The sequence below is a fragment of the Aphidius gifuensis genome, linkage group LG4, assembly GCF_014905175.1.
Source record: "Aphidius gifuensis isolate YNYX2018 linkage group LG4, ASM1490517v1, whole genome shotgun sequence".
Taxonomy (NCBI): Eukaryota; Metazoa; Arthropoda; class Insecta; order Hymenoptera; family Braconidae; genus Aphidius; species Aphidius gifuensis.
In genome coordinates, this window is record NC_057791.1 from 10,408,425 (window position 1) to 10,428,523 (window position 20,099).

The 20,099-nt window shown below is 29.9% G+C and overlaps 1 protein-coding gene across 2 annotated transcripts; it reads left to right on the plus strand.

Annotated features, from left to right (window-relative positions):
- The first annotated feature begins 12,063 nt into the window (after window positions 1-12,063).
- Window positions 12,064-20,083, plus strand: LOC122855025 (dedicator of cytokinesis protein 1). 2 transcript variants are annotated; one of them, XM_044156133.1, is made up of 6 exons: window positions 12,064-12,348; window positions 12,898-13,136; window positions 13,209-15,557; window positions 15,961-16,059; window positions 16,199-16,389; window positions 16,464-20,083. In XM_044156133.1, the coding sequence occupies exons 1-6, from the start codon at window positions 12,315-12,317 to the stop codon at window positions 19,462-19,464; spliced, it is 5,913 nt and encodes a 1,970-aa protein (XP_044012068.1). In that variant the 5' UTR covers window positions 12,064-12,314; the 3' UTR covers window positions 19,465-20,083. The 2 variants fall into 2 exon arrangements, with proteins under 2 accessions (XP_044012068.1, XP_044012069.1); XM_044156134.1 differs by lacking the exon at window positions 15,961-16,059 and having other exon boundaries at window positions 12,135-12,348.
- The last annotated feature ends 16 nt before the right edge of the window (window positions 20,084-20,099 follow it).

Consider the following 20,099-nt stretch of genomic DNA (forward strand, 5'->3'; position numbering starts at 1 on the left):
AAATAAATATGTGTAATATATTTAATTAATTTGCGTAATTTTTATATGTGTAACTTTTAATGTGTAAAATAATTATGTGTGGAATAATAATGCGTAAATTATTATGTGTAAAACTATGCTGTGTAAAATTAAATGTGTAAATTATTTATGTGTAAAATTAAATGTATAAAATATTTATGTGTAAAATATTTGGTATAAATTATTATGTGTAAAATATTTAGTGTAAATTATTATGTGTAAAATTATTATGTATAAAATTAAATGTGTAAAATATTTATGTGTAAAACAATTTAGTGTAAATTATTATGTGTAAAATTGGTATGTGTACAAAACGATTGTGTAAAATAAAAATGTGTATATATTTACTGTGTACAAATAATGTGTAAATAATCATTGTGTACACTTTCAATGTGTAAAACTAACCCTAAGCCAAAAATTATAGTTTTCATAAAATAATATAAAATAGAATTTTTGAAATATTTTCGTTTTTTTCTTTTCAAAAATAGAAAAAAATTGACTATTGGAATCAGGATAAACTTCCTGAAGGGCGCTAGATTTTTGAAAACCACGTTATTTGAGCCTAATTTGAAGTCATTCCGTTGATTATAACAAAAGTTATAGCTTGCCTTAACTCTATGTAATTCAAAAGAAAAAAAAAAAAATTATATTTCGTTGAAATCGAAATAAATGTTTCACGAAAAATGTATAATTTTGCATTTAGATACTTAATAATTAGGTCACGGGCCAGGTTTCGGAACGCGGCCCTGTTAGGGAACGATAAGTCTATTTATTATATTTATTAATTGTTGTTGATATATACGATGAAAAGAAAAATTCTATTACAAAGAAAAACTTTTATTTTTGGCGAAAAAAAAAGGATTAATGTTTAACTCTAGTATTAATCACTTAAAAAAAATAAAATATCGTGTAAAAACTTTTCCACCACTTTTCGGTAGTGTCGTAGTTTGTCGTAGTCCTGAACGTTAAGAGTATGTGTTATTTTGTTTGTTAAGATATGATATTATGTAAGTATAAAAAAAAATACATATGAGACATAATCTATTCGAAATTTAATTTTCTTTCATTTTTTAATAAATAATTTTTTTTATTAATTATTTATTTAATAATACTGGAATCCGTAATTGGGTCTCGAAAATCAATGCTTGGCCTGATCACGGATTCCCTATCTTCACCATGTTTAACCTAAAATTGTTGAATTTATTGATTTAATTTTTTTTTTACTTTTTCGAAAAAAAATTAAATATTTAAAATGAGAACTAAAAATAAAAAACGTGATTACACAGATAAAACAATAACAATTGCATTTAAAAAAATATATGATAAACTTAAAAAAAAAGAACAAAAAAAAAAAAAACATAATGCGCGTTCATAGATGACTGTTTTAGAGCCTTCTTATTTTATTTATATTATTGAAATTTATATTTAAATAAAGGAAAAAGATTACTAAAACATTTAAACACTTTATAAGTATTTATTTACAATTATTTTTCCCTGTACGACCAATTTATTTATGAGCGTTCCGTAACTCGTACTTACACGGTCCGAAACTATGGCACCAGATTTTCAATCGTTCCGTAACTCGGCCATTGGGCAAAAATCATTATAAAATCATAAACAAATCATTATAAATAAACCATTATGTTTATTTACTATTTATATTTTTTTTTGATAACTTTAAAGACTATTTTAATGAAAAAAAAAAAAAAATATATAGAAATGTATTTTTTTGGTAGTTTTATAAGCCGTTTTAGACAAAAATTTTCCTTAAGCGTTCCGAAACCTGGCCCGTGACCTTAATATCACTTATTTTAATAAAAAAAAAAAAAAATACATCTACTCATATTTTCCTTATATACAAATTGAAACCACCTTCCTTATCGGCCGTAAAAATGTTGAAACAAATCGTAACTAATTCTATTTTCTTTATTTATTTCCTTACATTTTTTTTCGTTCTGCACTGAGAAAAAAAATTGCTGTTATTGAAAAAAAATTTTCTTCATATTAGCAAATTTTTTCTTGGAACTTTTTTGTCTTAAGTTGAAAAAAAAATAATTAATTCGAGAAAAAATGTCGTATTTAGAAAAAATATTTTTTTCAATTTGAGACAAATTATTTTTTTTTTTTAAAAATATAGAACTAATTTAAGAAAACTTGTGATAAACTTAAGGATATTTTGTCTTTTGATTTGAGGAAAAATTTGCAAAAAAAAAATGACATATACCTCAATTTGAAAGACAAGTCATTCGGTTTAAGGAAACAAGCGTTCAAGTTGAGAGAAAATTTGCTAAAATAAAATAATATATACCTCAATTCAAAACAATATTGATTTTTTTTATGTAAAATATTTATTAATTAAAATAACTTGAGAATTAAATTAAAGCAACAAACGATCAGTTTGAGAAAAAATTTGCTAAAATGAAATGACATATACCTCAATTTGAAAGATAAGTCATTCAATTTGAAGCAATGAGCGATCAAGTTGAGAGAAAATTTGCTAAAATAAAATGACACATACCTTAATTTGAAAGACAAGTCATTCAATTAGAAGCAGCGAGCGATCAAGTTGAAAAAAAATTTGCTAAAATCAATACTGTTTTGAATTGAGGCATTTTATTCTAGCAAATTTTCTCTCAACTTGATCGCTCGATGCTTCAAATTGAATGACTTGTCTTTCAAATTGAGGTATATGCCATTTTTTTCTAGCAAATTTTTCCTCAAATCAAAAGACAAAATATCCTTAAGTTTATCACAAGTTTTCTTAAATTAATTCTATATTTTTTCAAAAAAAAAATAATTTGTCTCAAATTGAAAAAAAATATTTTTTCAAAATGAGACATTTTTTCTAGAATTAATTTTTTTTTTTTCAACTTAAGACAAAAAAGTTCCAAGAAAAAATTTGCTAAACTGTAGCAATTTTTTTTTTGTCAGTGTGATGATTATTTTTTTTGATAATTTTTTTTTTTTTTATTAAATTTTCATATATTAAATACGCCGAGAGAAAAATATATGAAATTTTCATATACAGTATATGAAAGTTGCACCAAATCTGCTGGTTTATAAGAATGTTATATACTGTATCTGGAAATTCCATATACTAGCATATAAAAAGTCCATATATGCTTGGAATCGAAGCGAGTATATGAAAATTTCATATACTGCACATGAAAAATTCCATTAGTACAATATATATTAAAAAATAAATAATTTTTTGAATGTAATATATGGGAAGGTATAAATTTATTAAATTTTATTTTATTTATCTACAATTTTTAATTATTTATTTATGTAACTCATGTAACAGCTATACTAAGTTTAATATTTTTTCAAAAATAATGGGACTAGCTAATAACACGTTATGACAAAATATAATTCTATTTTTTTTTTGGAAATATGCTCAAATATTGACTTAAATAGGAAAATAGACGTAAAAGTATAAACATTTTTTTTATGAAAGTTTTTTTTTTAATCCATACGGGATATTTCACTATAAATATTGTTTTTAAATGTAGTGATAGATATTTGACAAGAATATCTGACCCTGAATATTGTGAAATTAGTTGTCAATGTACAGTAAATTTCTTTCAATCATAACTAATAAATTATTATCAAATTGTTAATTATAAATAATTAATAATAAGAAATATTATAGTACTATCTTTGACGACACTATCAAAGTCTTTGAGGTCAATGAGTTTATAAAATTTTACAAATTCGATTCTCATTGTATACTTCGTACGACGATTATGAAACAAATAATCCGCTAGGATCGCACAGAACTATATGGAAATGTAGTCCTGTTTATTTTAAAATAGCCTGTTTGCTTGAAGATTTACAGTACAAATTATTAGTTAATTAACTAGTTATAAATAATAAAAAATTGTAGATAAATAAAAAAAAGTTTAATAAATTTATACCTTCCCTAGCGAAAATGGCGACACCGATCCGACACCAATCCGACAGTCGGTTTGTGCACTGATCTCATACAAAAACGACACAAAACCGACACACGACTATAAGAATTTCTAAGTCACAAAAATAAAAAGTAAAAAGCATTTAAAAAATAAAATATTATGTCTAAAAATTTCTAAATAATATTCTTATAATTTAAGACACATTAGAATTTTTTTTAAATAATTTTTTTATTGAAAAAACTTCATTCTGTTTATGTATTATAAGCGAGGTTAGCCGTCAGAATCATCTGTACACGACTGTGAGATTCAGTGAGATTTTACAATTCTCACACAATTCCGACACAATTCCGACACACGACTGTGAGAATTGTAAATCCGACACAATTCCGACCAATTCCGACAGACGTACGACAGTATATTTTTATATTTTGTATTTAATATGAAAAAAAGCATTTTATTGATAAAAATTTTTGTTCAATATTAAAGTTATAATATTTTAATAATTTTAGACATATTAGTTTTTTTTTTTGAATAAATTTTGACAAAAAAAATAATTGGAAACATGGGAAACCAAATACATGGTTTCATTACAAATTACATTCGAGTTACAAAAATACCAAATACGTGGGAAACTGATTAAATGTATTAGTTTTGAAAAAAAAACCAAAAAATGATAATTTTCTAATAGAATAATTTTAAAAAAATCTAATATGCCTATAATTATTAAAAGATTATAATTTTATTATTAAACAAAAATTTTTGCAAATCGCAAATTCTCACAGACGATTCCAATTATTTTTTTTATCAAAATTTATTCAAAAAAATCTAATATGCCTAAAATTATTAAAATATTATAACTTTAATATTGAACACAAATTTTTATTAATAAAATGCTCTTTTTTTATATTAAATACAAAATAAAAATGAACTGTCGTACGTCTGTCGGATTTGTGTCGGAATTGTGTCGGATTTACAATTCTCACAGTCGTGTGTCGGAATTGTGTCGGAATTGTGTGAGAATTGTAAAATCTCACTGAATCTCACAGTCGTGTACAGATGATTCTGACAGCTAACCTCACTTTTAATACATCAACAGAATTGAGTTTTTTCAATAAAAAAATTATTTAAAAAAAATTCTAATGTGTCTCAAATTATAAAAATATTATTTAGAAATTTTTAGACATAATATTTTATTTTTTAAATGCTTCTTACTATTTATTTTTGTGACTTAGAAATTCTTATAGTCGTGTGTCGGTTTTGTGTCGTTTTTGTATGAGATCAGTGCACAATCCGACTATCGGCATTTTCGCTAGGGAAGGAATTAATGTTGCTTAAAACATAAGTTTTCTGGCCACCGTAATTCCTTAGCTAAATTTGTTCCTTAGCTACTGCTTTTCTTTAGACATTATTATTTTTTTTGAATACAATGACATGTATTTTATTTATTAAATAAATAAAAAATACCGAAAATACAACATGACGCTGAAGCTGGCGTCCGAGCTAGCGTCTGAATCAGGGGCGTAGAAGAACCGGTGCCCCGAACTGAAACTTTTTTTGTTTTTTTTCTAGACTTTGTTAGGGTTTCACGTAACTATGCAAAATCGATTTCCCTTAAAGTACCCTAATGAGTTTAGCCACTGTAAACCATATTCTGAGTAGTGAAAATAAGAAAAAGGATATCTTAGTAAAAATAAAGAAAAATTAATTTTAATTTTTTTATCGTAATTTTACCGATGTAGAGGGATGAAATTTTGGTAGGGGTTAGAATTACAGCGATAACAATTACGGTAAAAAAATTTCGAGGTAGCTACGAGTAGTTTCGGAGAAATAAATTTTTTTTTATTTTTTATTAAAACGTGTACCTTAATTTCACCCCCCAGAACACGACGTAGATCCTAACCCACTACAAGAATTTCATCTCTCTACGTCGTGTTCTAGGGGGTGAAATTAAGGTACACACTATATTTATACAAAAAAAATTAATTTCTCCAAAACTACGCGTAGCTAACTCGAAATTATTTTTCCGTAATTATTATCGATGTAATTTGAACCTCCTACAAAAATTTTATCCCTCCACGTCGTGTTCTAGTGGGTGAAATTAAGGTATTGTTACGTCTTGGTAAAATTTAGAATTAAAAATCAATAATAAATAATAATCTAATAAATTCAACGCATGTAATATGCCGAGCAAGCAATAAAATTTTTCTTTTTTATTTTTAATTATTTTCTATTTTAAATAAAAAAAGCATTTTACCTTTTTCACACAATATAATATTTCTATTTTTTAAAATTATTTTGTAAGCAGTTTTCAAAGTCACCTCTGCAACGCGAGATACTACATCCGTTGAAATTATTAAATTATTATTTTTTAAATGTTTAAACAAATGGAATAATGCTGACCACTATGGGAACCATTTAATATGATTGGTTCAAATATGGCACCACTTTTTCATCCCTACTTTAAGATATAATTTTATGGGAATTTTTTAATTTTAATTCTTGAGGAGCGTCACTCTCGTGATAACTTTTATTCGACCAACATCTAATTAAATTTAACATCAATCTAATTTTATTTGAATTAAATACTTAATAAAATTTCACAAATTTATAATAAAAATTATTGATTATTTTAATCGATGAAAATATAAATAAAATAATATCAATTCTTTTAAAGAAATTTATAACAAATAAATAATATCATATAGTGAATCGAAACTTAAATAAATAACTGTGACAACTTATTATTCCTACAAACTTTACCCTTCCTAAATCCTAACATTGACTGTGAATTTTTCCGGGGTGTTGTTTTTCTGTGCTGCAAGTTTGTGTTACCTTTCGGATTATCGTTAATTATTAACATCATCAGGCAGCATCCGGATTGAGACGCTTTCTTCAATTTAGTTTTGAATAAACCACAACATCAAGGTAGAATCTACATAATCACACATTCCCTCCTAACCCGTTACCCAATAGGGGCAAGATAAGAGGATCATAAAAAATTACGTTAAATATCAGGCTCATTAATTTGTATTCTTGCTTAATTATTATATTATTATTTTTCTTGTTTAACGTTCTTTCTTTTTTTTTGGTTATTTCCTAAATAATACAAATTAATTAGCCTGGTACGTAACAGTATACACTATATTTATACAAAAAAACTTATTTTCTCCGAAACTACTCGAAGCTACCTCGAAATTTTTCGACCGTTATTATTATTGATGTAATTTCAACCCCCTACAGAAATTTTATCCCGTATATATTTATCTCTTTTTATAGTTTCGGGGAAATTAATTTTTTTTGTATAAATATAGTGTGTACCTTAATTTCAACTCCTCGAACACGACGTAGAGGGATGAAATTTTTGTAGGAGTTTAAAATTACATCGATAATAATTACGGAAAACAAATTTCAAGGTAGCGACGAGTAGTTTCGGAGAAATTTATTTTTTCGTATAAATTAAGTGTGTACCTTAATTTCACCCCTTAGAACACGACGTAGTGGGATAAAATCCTCGTAGGTGGTTAGGATACATCCATAACAATTACGGTAAAAAAATTTCGAGGTAGCTACAAGTAGTTTCGGAGAAAATAATTTTTTTTATATAGATAATTCAGTGTTGGGTAGGTAAGATACCTTGGTATCTTACATCATTGGTTTCATACATCGAGGTATCTTACACTGCGTTCCCAGCGCCTCCTATGATTTTTTGGTGGAACCTTCATGCCACAATTTTTTTTTTATTTGATAAATACATGTCATTTATTTATTAAATAAATAAAAATCCCAAAAACAAGCAGTAGCTAAGGAAAAGATGGAGCTAAGGAATTACAGTTGCTGCAGTGGGTACATGGAGGTGAATAAGGAGTGTAAGCTTTGCTTTTTTACTGTGTTAAAGCATAAGCTGTCACTGAAGCCTCAATTTCGGAGTAAGTCAGTTCGAAAAACTACCAGCTGCAGCGCTGACATCAGCCCTTGACCAAAAAAAAAGACAGAACCATATATGTAAGGGTGCGAACTCACGACACGCAAAAGTTTGCGTTTTATCATGGCTTCCATAATTCTCAACATGGCTGCCGGAATTTTAAACATGGCGCCTCCGTGATCCAAGCTTTGAACACTAGATACACTACACACACATTACACACAACTACATTTTTTCAGTGATATTTTGGTAATATATAGTAAGTTCTAGTGATTTAAACACGCGTGTGAATTTACCCGCTCGACATTGTCGAGCGGGTGGATTAAATCACGGAGGCGCCATGTTTAGAATTACGGCAGCCATGATAAAACGCAAACTTTCGCGTGTCGTGAGTTCGCACCCTAATACTCCTATATTGCTAACGTCCTATCTCTACAATAAGTGGTTTCTTCCATGGGCAACGGTGCAGATTCTATCGTCTTCCTTGTCGTGTGCATACCAAAACGACGCGCGCATGTGACACTCGGAGAACGTCGGAAGCTCACTCACACTACTGCATTTGATGTAAAAATTTTCGTTTGCACCAATACAAACAAATTTGACAATTAGATATAATAGTGTGAGTGAGCTTCCGACGTTCTCCGAGTGTCACATGCGCGCGTCGTTTTGGTATGCACACGACAAGGAAGACGATAGAGTCTGCACCATTGCCCATGGAGAAAGAATCGTGCCTTATCAGCAATATAAGAGTATTACATATATGGACAGAACAAAATATTCTTATTCACTCTAGCCTGTACAACTATGTTTAAGATAAAAGATTACACGTGATACTGTCGTTCAAGTCCGATTCCAGCGCCCTCGTTTACTCCGAAATGTCGGCTTCAGCACCCTGCACCCGTATTCAGAGGATGTTCTCATTAGGGCGTTTTTTTCCGATGGTGGCGTTTGTGAAGCCTTTCTATATGAAATCTATATAAAAAAAATTTTGTCAAGCGCCATCAGCGGAAAAAAAAGCCCTAATGAGAACAATTTTGCCCCGTGAATACGGGTGCGGGGGACGTTCCAAAAATCACTCGGAAACCCGGACCGGCGCAGTAGATGAAAAAATATAGAGATAAAATAAACTTAAAAGTAACTAGAGGTTACTGTAGATATTGTAAGCAACAAAAACAGCCATATCGCATATGCCATTTACTTTTGTTACTTATTACAGTTGTGAAAAGTATTTTTTATAATTATTAGGTGTGTTCGTTCACTATTCACACCGAGCGTATGCACGGAGCGTATGCATGGAAGCGCTAGCGTTTTGCGGTCATTTGAAGAAACTTTAGTAACTAAAATTTACTAAAACATGCGTTATTTTCAGTCATTGTGTTTATTTTGTTAATTTAATAATTTTTTCTCAGACGCAAGAACAAATTACCAATTAATAATAATGAAAGAGAGTGAAAGAACTGGAAAGAACGAATAGCAATAAATAAATAGTAAATTTTCTTACTAAAGTTTCTTCAAATGACCGCAAAACGCTAGCGCTTCCTTGCATACGCTCCGTGCATACGCTCGGTGTGAAAAGTGAACGAACACATCTATTATTAATAATTAAACAATAATAATTTATTGTTGTGTGCCTATAAAAATACATGAACAAAAAATCATGTCTACCACAACAAAATATCAAAAATTTTCTATGATCACAATCTTGACCTTCCGAGTTTCCGAGTGATTTTTGGAACGTCCCCCCGCAGTCCAATTCACAGGGCATTACAATTTAGGGCGTGTTTCCTCCACTGGCGGCGCTTGTGAAGCTTTTGTATGTATAATCTATATAAAAAAAAATTTTACAAGCGCTATCAGCGGCAAAAAAAAGCCCTAAATTGTAAAAAATTTGCCCTGTGAATCGGACTGCCGTATGCAGAGGATGTTCTCATTAGGGCGTTTTTTTCCGATGGTGGCGGTTGTGGAGCTTTTCTATGTGAAATGACCAGTGTTGGGTAGGTACTGTATCTTACATCATTGGTTTCATACATTGAGGTATCTTACACTGCGTTCCCAGCGCCTCCTATGATTTTTTAGTGGAACCTTCATGCCACAATTTTTTTTTTATTCTATAAATACATGTCATTTATTTATTAAATAAATAAAAATCCCAAGAACAAGCAGTAGCTAAGGAAAAGATGGAGCTAAGGAATTACAGTTGCTGCAGTGGGTATAAGGAATTATTTTTTGAGCAACTGTAATTCCTTAGCCACGCATCTTTTCCTTAGCTACTGCTTTTCCTTGGACATTTTTATTTATTTTATGAATAAAATACATGTAAATTTATTTCTTAAAAATACAAATGTCCAAGGAAAGCAGTAGCTAAGGAAAAGATGTAGCTAAGGAATTACAGTTGCCAAAAAAATTCTGTTTCAAGCAACATTACTTTCTTAAAACATAATTGTTTGGCAACATTAATATCCGAGCTACATCTTTCCTTAGCCACTGCTTCTCCTTGGTATCTTATATATTTATTTAACAAATAAAATACATGTACCAACATACAAGGTCCCTAGAATGATTCCCAATATACAGGTCATCCGAAGTAAAATCGTCGATATCCCCAATATGGCGGAGCCGCGCAAATTCAAACTACTACGGCGTCAAGTTATATGAATTGCAGTCACAAAATAAATGATTAAAATTTTTTTTTGCATCTGTAATCATCATTAATGATCAATATATTAATATGAAATAAAATAATAATAAGAATATTAATGTTTATAAAATATTATTGAATAAATTAACCTGAACGAAATTTTTTTTTTTTTCCTTTTAAATAAAATATAATTATGATAATATATTAATTTAACTTTGTCTATTTGAATATAGGAGTACTAATATTATCACACAAATTGCATTTATAATTGAATATCAAGTATCTATAATTACCAAATTAAATTTAATTCAACGTCAGACAATGTCAAATACAGTCAAATATAAACATTGATAAACATGTGTGAATGTGTGTGACTATCCACGCATACATACGTACCTATCTTGTGTACATATACGCATGCACACAACTACTGATCCCCAATATGGCGTCCCAAATTCTAGCTTCGGATGACCTGTCTAAATTCAGTAACTCATCTAGGGACCTTGACCAACATATATCGAGCATGGAGGTGAATAAGGAGTGTAAGCTTTGATTTTTTACTGTGTTAAAGCATAGGCTGTCACTGAAGCCTAAATTTCGGAGTAAGTCAGTTCGAAAAACTACCAGCTGCAGCGCTGACATCGACCATTGACCAAAAAGAGAGATAGAACAAAATATTCTTATTCACTCTAGCCTGTACAATTATGTTTACCTTTTTTGACCATTCAGGTGCAGTTTAATTATTAATATGATATGATATTAATTAAATTTTCCACTGAATTCTAATTTTTTTTTTCGATAAAGTTAAAGGACATCTTACAGCTACTCAAATTGTTAGACAAAGATGTCATGAGAATCTTTTATAATTCTTTTGAAAAATTTTTATTTTTTTATGTGGTTTTAATTACACCCTTTTAGCGATTAAATAAAATAATATATCAATAAAATGTCATACATAAGTTTCAGGATTGTTTGTTCAGAATAAAATATGATCTCTTATAGTGTACAGTTATTCTTACTTTTATTTGATAATACGTTATTTATATTATTTTATACATTTTCATTTTCTCGCAGTTTAATTGATTTATTTATTTTAACTTGGCTATTTTGGTGAGCATTTGTTCTTTCTCTTCTTGATGATAAATAAATATCATTATAACGATTGCAAAGAGTATTCATACGCTAACACACAAGTTCTAAAAAAACAATTAATCTATTAATTAGTTAAATTCAATCCATTTATTGTAAAATATTTGTAATTAAAGTAGATTAAATCTGACATTAACCGTATTTGCGCTACAAACAACACAAAAAGTAAACAAACAGTAAGTAAAATAATACACGTGATACTGTCGTTCGAGTTCGATTCCAGCGCCCTCATTTACTCCGAAATGTCGGCTTCAGTAAAAAAGCAAAGCTTACACTCCTTATTCACCTCCATGATATCGAGCAATGACAGCTAATTGTCGAGTCGACAGTCGGTAAGAATGTTCAAAAATGGCGTCTCAGGTATCTTACAGTAGCTACAGTGTGTTAAAACCTCAAAAATCGACTATTTACCCATCACTGGACTTATCTGGATGCTGGATCAGTTGTCTCACTGTTCAACTTGTGTCACTTGTTTGTGTTATTGTGGATAATATATGAAATGCATGCTTCGATAATCATCATAATAAAAAACAACATTATGGTTTCATTGTGTTATCATACTTGTGTTTCAGTTTGATTTATAAAATTACTTTTATAACTCGATATATATATTCTTATATAGCTATAACTGGTTTTACACTTTTTGGTGATAATCGGTCATTCAGTTACAAAGATGTGGAAAAAAACTAATCAAGATCACGCTGTTGGTATGTATTAATACAATGAATAATTAAATTATTTATTAAATGCTATATCATAACAAATATCCTGATCACACAAATTTGCCAAGCCCTATGGAAACATTTAGACAACACAATTCACAGAGCATAACTGAAGAAAATCATCGTTACGTCACTTTCACATGACAACTTTTACTGATGATATGAGATAAGTTTTAAGTCCTTGATTTGTGCTCAATCTTGTGCATCGCAATAAAATGCATTATTACGATCACAAGGTTTTTATTCGATGATTGTTAGAGATTATTTCATAATAATGCATAATCAATATTTGGAATGCATTTTCGTTAATTAGCTTATGTGCAGATTTTTTTTATTTTACTCTTCTAAATTAATGTTGGATGTCTGATGGGTAACTCCTAACTAGATAAATGTAAAATTTCAAACGTCTTTCTAAACCTAAAATTTTAATTAGTTTTTTATTATGTAGTTTTGTAATTATTTTGAATCTAATATAATCAAATTTTTTTTCAATCTTCCGCTTAAAAATAATATTGGAATTTAAAACGATTCTAGCGATATATAATTATCAACAAGAAGGACCACACAGATTATGTCTCTTGATGGGTGACGTTGTTCAAATTCTTGAAGAATCTACTGATTGGTATTTTGGATGTACTCGGTATAAGGGAACAAAAGGAATATTTCCAAAATCGTATGTATGTCTTATGTCACAATCAACGAACGAAGCCCTTATGCAAGAAATAACAAGTGTGTTGAGAGAATGGGGATACTATTGGAAGCGACTGTATGTTGTAAGTATATATCATTATAACAATATAATATTTAAATAAACACATTTTATTATTTTTGACTTTTTATTTCAGATGAATTCGAGTAACTTTCTCAGCATACAACAGCAAATATTTGAACTCGTTGTTTATAGAAGTAAAATTTTGAGTGGTACATTAACAATTGATGAATTAAAAGATATGAAACGACTGGCTACTGCTCGAATAGATACTGGCAATCAATTATTAGATCTGGATATGGTTGTGCGTGATAAACATGGTAATATACTTAATCCTGAACATACAAGTATCATCCAATTATATTATCAACATGAAAAAGCTACGGAAAGAATAAGAAAAGCAACGACCGACACAAAACCAACAAAACCTCCAGTACCTGTTTATTCTTATACATTTTTTGTGAGTGTTAAAAATTTTGTGTGTAAAATGATGGAAGATGTTGAATTATTATTGCGATTATATGATGCCAAAGATGGAAAAGCTATAACTGAAAATTATATTGTTCCATGGAGTAAAGAAGGCTTAACAAGAGATATTGATCAATTGCACAATTTACGAGTTCTTTTCAGTGATTTTGGAGCTCGTGATTTAATGAGAGATAAGGTTTATTTGGTATGCTATGTTATTCGTATTGGAGGAATGGACATGAAGGATTCTGATCCTAGACGATCGAGTATTCAAAATAATCCAAAACTAAAGACAAGTGTAGAGAACATGAGACGACCATTTGGTGTTGCAGCCATGGATGTATCAGTTTATATAACAGGGAAACTTGAGGCTGACATTGAACACCATCATTTTATACCTTTTCTACAATGTTGTGAAAAAGAGAATCTTGATGGAACATTACGACGAATTCTTGCACAAAAAGAAAATGGTACATTGAGAAACTTAAACACTAGCCCTAATAGTATGATGGCTGGAGGTGGACAAGGCTTATGGGTTAGTTTAAAATTATTCAAAGGAGATATCAAACAAGTACGAGAAGAATATCCACACTTAGTTTTAGGAAACGTTGCAATATCACGTAAAATGGGATTTCCTGAAGTTATATTACCTGGTGATGTGAGAAATGATCTCTATTTGAGATTGTCTCATGGTGATTTTAGCAAAAGTTCAAAATCAACTGATAAAAATGTTGAAGTGACAGTCAAAGTATGTAATGAACAAGGCACCATGGTACTTGGTGTTATAATAATTGGTAGTGGTGTATCACCAATTGATCAGTATCGTAGTATAATTTATCATCATGATGATAAGCCAAAGTGGTTGGAAACATTTAAAATAGCAGTACCCATTGAAGAATTTAAGCAAGCACATTTAAAATTTACTTTTAAGCATCGCAGTTCAAGTGAAGCCAAGGATAAATCAGAAAAGCCATTTGCAATGAGTTATGTACGTCTTATGCAACGCAATGGTACTACTCTTCAAAATACAAATCACGAATTATTAGTTTATAAAATAGATAATAAAAAATATGACGAAGACGATACAACTTATTTCAAATTACCATCGACGAGGTCAGACTTTATTGAGCTTAATAGAGAAAAAAAAATTACTTTAGGGTTTTTAAGCTTATCCTCGAAAGATAGTTTTTTTATATCAACAAATATATGTTCAACAAAATTAACACAAAACGTTGATTTACTTGGTTTACTCAATTGGTCATCAACACCGATGAACCTCAAACAATCATTAATTGCATTCATGAATGTGGATGGGGAAGAAGTTGTTAAATTTTTGCAAGATGTTTTGGATGCATTATTTAATATTTTGATGAGTAATTCCGACTGTGACGATTATGATAACATGGTATTTGAATGCATTTTATATATTATTGGGCTTGTGTCCGATCGTAAATATCAACATTTTCAACCTATATTGGATCTTTACATATCCGAAAGTTTTTCTGCAACATTAGCATACAAAAAATTAATTGCTGTATTAAGAAAACGTATTGATAATGCTGGTAAACAGACCAGTGATTGCCAAGAACGTGATATACTACTTAAAACAATGAAAAGTCTTCAGTATTGCATGCGATTTATTGTCGAATCACGACTACTGTTTACTGAGCTTGATCAAAATGAAGAAGAATTTTCCCTAACACTTACAGATTTATTAAAGTCTATCGTTGACATGATGAAATATGAAACTGACAGTACATTATTGGTACAAGGTGCTTGTCTTAAATATTTTCCAACAACAATACCTCATCTTTTGCGTGTCTACAGTGGCAAACAACTGAGCACAATTTTGACAGAATTACTTATGATACTACCACCCGGAAGACTAACTAAACAAAAAATGATGACTGTTAATGACATTGTTCACAGCCCTCTATTTTTGAATGCTGATTGTAGAGCTATACTATTACCCCGGATAATTGTACTTGTTCGTGACTTGCTGGAAGCAAATGAAGAGGTAATATTTTTTATAATTAAATATTTAATTTTTTCAATAAATTTCTTGAAGATTATACTCAATAGTTTTCTTTTGACTTTCTTTTATTTTTGATAAGAGTTTAAATTCAAATGCTTCGTACAATAGTTTTATTTCATTAACACAAAACTTATTCAGACATTTTAATGAAGCATGACTTTGAATGATATTTTTTAATTAAATAATTTTGGTTGATTTATTTATTTTTTTTTACTGCTTTTGCCAATAAGCATGTAAGTGATTTTGCACTAGTAATGCAACAAAATTGAAAAATAGTTAATTAGATCATTTGATAATAGTAGTGAAAGAAAAAACTAATACTCTGGAAATTTGGTGCAACTTTTTTATCATTTTTTTCGTGGCTTCGGTTGTTTGGTATGTTAAGGGACTTTCGAGTACGCCTGGAAAAAGTGTGGCAAAGGTAGCTAGAGTGCTGGGTGAAAACCGTCATCGACTCAATCAACATCGGGGTTATTCTGAAGAGGTAGTTCATATCTGTTTTTATTAGTCGAGTTTATACTTTTTAAACTGTCCTTTTCCTATTTTTATTATTAGCGATTGCTGTTGACATTCTTCAATATTTGTTTCAAATTTATTATATTTTAACCTTGAAACATTTTCAGGTAGAGTTATGTGTAAAAATATTATCCGATATTTTGGAGTTAACATTTCGAAAAGATGTTGGTTCAACAGTTTCTGACGTGAAAGAAATAATGTTGTGTGCACTGAGAACAATCATTCAAACAGTTATATCAATGGATAGAGAAAATCCCCTTATTGGAAATTTATTTTCTGTTATGCTATCAATATTCAGGTGAGATTTTGTTTTTTTTTTTTTTTTTTCAATAATATTAAAATTTAAAACAATTCTATATTGTTTGTTTTTAGGCAAATGACACCTCATCATTACAACATCTATATTAATCATTTTCCAACCCGTATAGATTTACTCGATTTTCTTATGGAAATTCTAATGGTTTTCAAAGATTTGGTTTTAAAAACAGTTTTTCCAGACGACTGGAGTGAAATGATTATGATACAAAATAGCGTTATTCTCAAGTCTTTGAGATTTTTTTCTGGTACAATAAGAGACTATTTTTTTACTGAATTTGAGCAACAATCATGGTCTAATTTTTTTCATTGTGCCATCGCCTTTTTGACACAAGCACCACTTCAACTTGAAACATTCACATCATCCAAACGAAATCGAATTATTTCTCGATATCACGATATGCGCCGAGAAACAGCCTTTGAAATCCGATCAATGTGGTTTAACTTGGGACAATATAAAATAATGTTTGTACCAAGTTTAGTGGGTCCAATACTTGAGATGGCTTTGATACCTGAAGCAGAATTGAGAAAAGCGACAATACCAATTTTTTTTGATATGATGCAATGCGAATTTTATAGTTCGAAAATAGTAGACGGTTATGGTGATACAAAACGTGATCCAGGTCATATAAAAGGTAACTTCGTTGAATATGAAAATGAAATGATTGCGCAACTCGACATACTTGTTGAAGGTGGTCGAGGAGATGAACAATTTTGTGAATTATGGGTCCAAGTTATGGCTGTACTTTGTGAAAATCATTCAACAATGCGTGAACAGGGTGTTAAGTTTGTTGATGATGTTTCAAAATTAATGGAACATTTATTACAGTATCGTGATATTATTAATACTGAATGCCAAGAACATCGTATGATGTGTACTGTTAATCTCCTTAAATTTTATTCTGACATTAATCGTAAAGAAATGTATATAAGATATGTAAATAAATTATGTGAGTTGCATCTTGAATGCGATGATTATACTGAAGCTGCATACACGCTTAAACTACATAGTGAATTGTTGGATTGGAGTGATCAACCATTACCACCGTTATTGCGATCAAACCGCTACTCGCTATGTCAAACACACCGTGAACTCAAAGAAGCACTTTATAATGATATTATTGAGTACTTTGATAAAGGAAAAATGTGGGAATGTGCCTTAACTGTTTGCAAAGAATTAGTAACTCAATATGAAGAAAAAACTTATGATTATTTGCAGCTTTCTGTAATTTTACAACGAATGGCTAAATATTATGATTCAATTGTTAAACAATTTAGACCAGAGCCTGGATATTTTAGAGTTGCTTATTACGGACGGGGTCATCCTTTGTTTCTTCAAAATAAAATATTTGTTTACAGAGGCAAAGAATATGAAAGACTTAGTGATTTTTGTACACGAACTTTGAATCAATTACCAAATGCTGAAAGAATGAATAAACTTTCCCCACCTAATGATGATATTATCAAATCTAATTGTCAATATGTACAAATTAATTCTGTTGAACCATTAATGGATGAAAAAAAGCATCGTTTAAGTGGCAAGCCAGTAACTGCTGAAGCAGTTTTAAAGTATCACAAAGTTAATGATGTACAAAAATTTCGTTTCTCACGACCAGCACCAAAGAAAGATACATCACTATTTGCTTCAAATAGTCAATTAAATTTCGAAAAATATCACGATAATAATGATATTGAGATTGACGCCGATTGTAAAGTCACTGATTATTCTTCGAGCAATGGAAATAGTAATAACAATAACAATAATAATAACGACAACGAGTTTGCATCATTGTGGCTGGAAAGAACAGTTTTAACGACCAGTAATTCTTTGCCAGGCATCCTTCGATGGTTTCCTGTTATTTTAAATGAAACTTATCTTGTCAGCCCGTTGCGTAATGCAGTTGAAACAATGCAAACTGCAAATTCGAAACTTCGTAGTCTTATAATTACATATAAATCAGATTTAAGTCTCCCGCTCAATCCATTAAGTATGAAACTTCAGGGTATATTGGATCCAGCTGTTATGGGTGGTATTGATAACTACGAAAAAGCATTTCTCAATCACATCTACAAAGAGACCCATCCACAAGAACGTTCTGACTTATTGAAACTCCAAAGTCTCATTGCTGAGCAAATACCATTACTGGGAGTTGGAGTTACGCTTCACAAATCTCGAGCGCCTTCACAATTGGCACTTTTTCATCAACGATTAGAGCAATGTTTTTACTCTATGAAAACTGAAGTTGAAAAAAAATACGGCAAGCGTACATGCGATTTACAAATTGATGCACTGACACAATCAGTCACTTTGAGAAAAGATCAGCATTACAAGAATGATATTTATTGTATTTCTGATATTTCTACTTCACTAAACACATTGGAGAGTAGTTCCATACGATCTCATATATTATCATCAACATCACTTCAGAAGGCATTGGGATCTTCTGGTGTAGGTACTAACAAAAAAAAAGATTCGAAACGAAGACATTCAAGAAAAAGTGAAATATCTGGAAGCAGAGATTGCAAAGAACAGTCGACAAGTCAGTGGTATACAACACCAGAGCTTTCAATACAATCACTAAGTTCTTCAATGTCTTCCTCACTGAATATTACATCAACTCCTGTATTTGAATTGCGACAAGAACTAACATCATCCCGACCTTTACGTTCAGAGATTGAAAGAGAACGAAAGAATCGTTGGTCTGGTCAATCACAAACATATTCATTGAAAAATATGAATGATTATGATATGAGTGATGCTAAAATAAGAAATCGAGATAGTATTGCGACAACAGATAGTAATGCTTCAGAAGATGATCTGCCACCTCCGCTACCATTGAAAATGCGAGATTCTGATTGTAGTCATCTCCCTCAAGAAGAAAATTTATCTTACTCAAATAATCATCTCAACTGCAGTGATGAACTGGAATCGCAGTTTTTAGACTGTCTGAATAAACCACCAACACCTCCACCCAAACCAAGTCGTTCATTTCATATAATCAATAATAAAAGTGTCCAAATAAATGATGAGAATACTCTACAGAATTCGACGGCCTGAAACTCTTATAATACAGTTATATTTAAAATAATCACCAATTGAAGAGCTTGCCATAAAATCATATTTTTATATTTTTGATATATTATATTCTACAATAAGAAATAATTTATTGATATTTTTAATGAATACGTACACATTTTTGATCGTTTTTTTGAACGAAAGAACTATTTTAATTTTAATATGCTATATTTTATCATCTAATTAAATCTATATTTATTTTTTCCTGTTATTAAACATGATGTATAAATGCATTATTTACAATATTCGATTTTATAATTTTATGAATTTTCGTTTTCTGATACAGTTATACCGTTATCAAAAAGCGTTTAAACGTAAGAAAAATCAAGAGAAGAGAAAAAGAGACCAAAAGAAGTTAACAAATAGTTCATAAGACCCTTTTAATTTTTGTTATGTATTTATAGTCCGTAAGCTGATGGCAAAAAAACTAGACTCAACCGTATACGAAAAGAACTTGTCAAATGGTAGTCCTTGGCACCTAGAACACGTTGCACATACCCTCAAGCAGTTTTTTGGTCGCCCGTCCACATGTAAGCCAGGTAAAAAATCGATTATTCAGACTCCTCATAATTACATAATTTTTTGTTTAAATACTTTTAATTTTATTATATTACTCT